The 4,991-nt window shown below is 38.4% G+C and overlaps 1 protein-coding gene across 1 annotated transcript; it reads right to left on the bottom strand.

Moving 5' to 3' along the window:
* Positions 1 to 887: 887 nt before the first annotated feature.
* LOC149011196 (uncharacterized) lies at positions 888 to 4,525 on the bottom strand. The gene has a single exon (XM_089164319.1). The coding sequence runs from the start codon at positions 4,474 to 4,476 to the stop codon at positions 1,177 to 1,179; it is 3,300 nt and encodes a 1,099-aa protein (XP_089020445.1). The 5' UTR covers positions 4,477 to 4,525; the 3' UTR covers positions 888 to 1,176.
* Positions 4,526 to 4,991: the final 466 nt, after the last annotated feature.

The raw sequence follows: 4,991 nt of genomic DNA, 5'->3' as shown, positions 1-4,991 counted from the left end.
ACTTGCTAAACAAAGATTATTGTAAGGGTTTGATCTCTACCCATTGTATTGAAAGAGAATCATTAGTGGAAATCTCTCTTGAGGCCAAGAGAGGAGTGGACGTAGACTTGTAAAGTCGAACCACTATAAATCTTGTGTTGTGATTGCTTGTCATTGTTTAAATTCATTTGAATTCTCAATTTACCTTGTATTTTTGCACAAACCGAAAAATTGGGACAATCCACTAGTTGCAACCTAATCACCCCCCTCTAGGTTGCACCAACATAATGGTCTGAAAATAGCTCCTTCATTAGACACCAACTCTGTATACATTCAGGGTTTACTAATTTTGCTATGAAACAATGGATGTGTGTTTATATATATAGTTTCTTGGTTTGGCAAATAAAAGAAATTGCAGAAAGGAACTAACTAAAAAAAAAAACAAAAAAGAGACAAGATATGAAATAAGACCTGAGATGGTTGGAGGGGGAAGGCACTGAGGAGGCTCTTTATCCTCTCAAATAAATTGATAGAAATTCATTTTTTTCCAAAGTGAAGCGAAGAGCCACGCTGCACATAATCCAGGCAGACTTGCAACAAGAGAGAGCTCACTCGAGGCAAACAAGGGAATATAGTGGATCATTTCCCGGTCAGGGTAGCACAAACTTCTCCCCCAAGCTTCTTCACAACAAAATGGGGGTGGTACTCACATCTGAATAATAATAAATAAATTTCGTAGTGACCCTAGTGGGGTTCAACATAGACCCCACCGAGTTTTGTGGTGAAGAAGCATCAAGGGATGTGATTCGGACTCGAGAAGCTAGGGGTTCAGATTGAATCGATATGAAACACGTTAGGACGTTACCCTTCCATGATATGAAGGGGATTTTTGGAATTTTACAAGATAAAAAATGATGACTCTTAATGTAATATATTGCATAGTGTAATCTAGTGCAATTTAAGGTAATATTTTCGGGTGTTTATGTCAATTTAGCATACACTTGGGTTTTTTGTGCTTTTCATTATATATCTAAGGGTGTCTCTAAAATTTTCCTGTAGAAAATATTAAATATAGATACATTTAAAGGGGGCTCAACATCTGACTCAACCCAAAGACAAGTACACATAAGCGTACAAACATAATAAAAGAACAAAATTACGAAAGCAAATATAGGAAATTTCATTGTGGATATGGATTCATTTCTCTCTATTCTGGCATTTGGTTTTGCTAGACCCTTTCCTCTGCTTGGACACCACAAGCCTAGAAATGAACTCAAAACATCTGTTTTTTCTCCAAAATAACTCTCGTCCAACAACCAATCCAACTATAACACCGGCACAATATCCTGCCAAAGCAAACCTCCAATCGAACAAACATGTTTCATCATCATAATCATCATCATCATCTCCTTTTTGGATTGTCGATGCGGGAGGTAAAACTCCGCACTTCTTTGTCAAAGGAAAACCACATAATCCTGCATTTCCCGCATAGGAAGCATTTGAAAAAGTGTTGAATTGGCTCCCTTGTGGAATAATTCCTATTAAGTTGTTGTAAGATAGATCCAAGACTTCAAGGAATGTCAAACTTACCAATTGCATTGGGATTTCTCCAGAGAGTTTGTTTCTGGAAAGGTCTAGTGACTCAAGACCACTTAGATTTCCCATCGTAAATGGAATTTGTCCTGTTAGGCTATTTCCAGACAAGTTTAACACATTGAGTGCTTTCAAGTTTCCCAATGCATCCGGGATCTTTCCTACAAAGAAGTTGCTAGATAGATCAATGGCGGTGAAGGCAGTTAAAATTCTCTGCATGTTCAGCTCTGTTCCCTTCTCAGTAATCACAATTGTGTCTTGATAGTATGCAGAATTATTTGCACCATGGTAATACAAGTCATATAGATACCTGTTACACATCATTACCGTCCAATGAAGAATGTATTGCAATGGTAAATCTCCCGTAAAATTATTGAAAGAGAGATCAATGACATGAAGGCTTGGGAAGGGAGGAGAATGAGCTTGGACAGGTTGAGCAATGGAACCACCAAATTTGTTGGACCTTAGAACTAGAACCTGCAATTCAATGAGATTTTCCAACCAATGAGGAAAAGTACCACTCAACTGGTTGTCTGAAATATCCAATACTGTGAGTGACTTGCAGTTGCTTAATGACCTTGGAACGTCTCCTTGGAGATTGTTTTTATTGAGTTTCAGTGTATGCAGATTGCAGCCATCTTTGAAATCATGAGGAATGGGCCCATGTAATTGGTTCCTTTGCAAATTTATCACACCCAAATTGCTATTGCTGAGGCATGTTGGAATGTTGCCACTCAATTGGTTGTTCGACAAATCCAAGACCTCAAGATTGCTACCCTTGCAGATTGAGGAAGGGATTTTTCCAGTTAATTTGTTGTTTGAAATTGAGAAGAAATAGGTGGTTTCAAAGAAAAAGGAAGTGAGATTCCCTAAGATATGGGATACAACCTCCCTGTCATACTCATCAAATGTTTGGGGAGAGCATGGAGAAGATGACTGACATTCTTGCATCATGTTTGAGTGAAGATCAAGTATTTCTAATGTATTGAAGGAGTGATCAGGTAATGGCAATTCCAGACCTGTGAACTTGTTGTTAGAAAGGTTCAACTCTCTACAACTCTGTAGCCATATCCATTTGGGTATCTCACCACCAATTATGTTGGCACCAATAAGTAGACTGTTCACTTCCTTGAGATCCTTAAGGAACTTTGGGAACTTACTAATTCTATTATAGGAAAGGTCTAGAAGTTCTAGCTCCTGATTCTTGAGGAAATTTTCTGGGAATTTACTAATTCTATTATAGGAAAGGTCTAGAAGTTCTAGCTCTTGATTCCTGAGGAAATTTTCTGGGAATTTACTAATGTTGCAAGATCTCAAATTTATGGCCAAAGATTTAGCATTGGAAAAGTTGATGTCACCACTATGATTACTGCTTGGAAAACCATCATAAGAAAGATTTATATCTTGTCCTAGGTTGCCAAAATCATTGAATGAAAGGTCAAGGACTTCAATTGTTCCTTTGATCTTAGAAATCAAACTCATCAGGTCTTCTGCTCTCAAATGGTTGTCACTTAATAAAATTTGTGGCACTAGTAGATTAGAGAAAGGAGAGGAGATGTTGTAAATAGGAGGAGGCTCATTTACGATCTCATTGAATTGGTTAAAGGACAAGTCCAACTGATACATTGATGGGAGATAAAACAGAGAAAAATGGATGGGCCCTTGGAGCAAATTGTTGTTCAACAATAGTCCCTCAAGATGGGTTAGATTACTAATGGATGGAGGGATTGGTCCTGATAAGTTACAATGATCAAGATATAAATCCTTCAAAAACTTGAGGTTCCCAATCGAACTTGGCAACCTCCCTTGGAATTTTGTCCATTCAACATACAGATATTGAAGACTAGCGTTTATTTGAGGGAATTCAGGCAAGTGCCCTGAGAGAAGTGGATTAAAAGATAAGTCTATGTAACTCAACTTAGGTAGAAGAAAAACACTACTTGGAAAGTCTCCATAGAACCCACAACCATGAAGATTAAGGACAGTGAGAGAAGTAAGGTTCATCCAAGAACTTGGTATCTTGGAAACGAGATTCTCATTGGACTCAAGATGTAGCTCTGTCAGTGAATGAAAGCTCGAGATCGATGCATCCAAGGGACCTGTAAGTGAACAATCAGTCAATGACAAAACATGAAGGTTAGGGAGTGCAGATAATAAGTGATGACACCAATCCCTATTTATTTGAGCCGACAAATTCACCTGATCAAGACGGAGTTCTCTTAACATGGTTAAAGTTTGGACAAATGCCCTCAGATTTGGGATTTCAAGTTGAAATTCATTCCAAGAAAGGTCAAGAGAAACCAACTTGGTGAGATTTGAGATTTCAGATGGGATTTGGCCCAGAAAGTAGTTAGCAGAAAGATCAAGGGAAACCAACTTGGTTAGATTTGAGATTTCAGATGGGATTTGGCCCAGAAAGTTATTTGAAGAAAGATCAAGAGAAACCAAATTGGTAAGATTTGAGATTTCAGATGGGAATTGTCCTGAAAAAGAGTTAGCTGAGAGGTTGAGATGCCATAATCCAGAGAGTCTTACAAAGCCTGATGGTGCAAAGTGTTCAAAACTGTTCCTTGAGATGTCAAGCATTTGAAGTTGAAGGAGATTGAAGAGGGTACTATTGGAATGGATGGAACCATGGAGCGACGAATTGAAGAGAGCAAGGCCAACTACATGACCAGTAGTGGCATCGCAAGAGATGCCTTCCCAGAAGCAGCAATCAGTATTTGGCTTCCACGAGTTGAGAGATGTAGGATAGTTTATAGAAACATGGTAGTGCTTTTGCTTAAATTGCAACAAAGCAGAGTGCTCATCATGAAGACATAAATAAGAAGAAGGAGAAGGAGAAGGAGAAGAAAGGAAACAAGCCTGAAACAGCACTAGTAAGAAAAGCAGTTGCCAGCACATACTTGCCTCATAAATTTCTTCAAAGGAACTAGAAAAGGTATAAGTTTTGTAAATGTTAGATCACTGATGCATGAAGGAGTTCTTCTTGCTGCTTATTTATAGACAAAACCATGCATGAGACAATCTCTAAGAAGGATCCTAATAGAAACGTGATTTACGGGAATGATAAAGTATTTTTTCCATGAAGAGGTCCCATGATGGTGAGTGCCTTACGGATCTTTGGGGGTGAAAGCCCCAGAAGATTCTTTAAGAAAACAGCGTATGAACACATTATTGACTAGAATGACCGGATCATTCCAAGTAAAGACTACTTGGAATGGAATGTTTTATGATTTTTTTCTACAAATCAATGCCATCTACTCTGCTGTATAAGTTATTATAATGTTCCCCGAGGGGACCATTTGGAGCTTTCAAATTTGTTTTAACCACTATTGTCATTCCACCCAAATTGTCTCAACTCCAATGAAGCTGAGGGAATTCTACAGCTGAGTTATCCAAGCTGCCTCTCTTAATTC

This window comes from Hakea prostrata, chromosome 7 (assembly GCF_041222555.1).
Source record: "Hakea prostrata isolate BN-2017 chromosome 7, UWA_Hpros_2, whole genome shotgun sequence".
NCBI lineage: Eukaryota > Viridiplantae > Streptophyta > Magnoliopsida > Proteales > Proteaceae > Hakea > Hakea prostrata.
The sequence above is the reverse complement of the archived record's forward strand: the minus strand, read 5'-3'. Positions and strand labels throughout refer to the sequence as shown.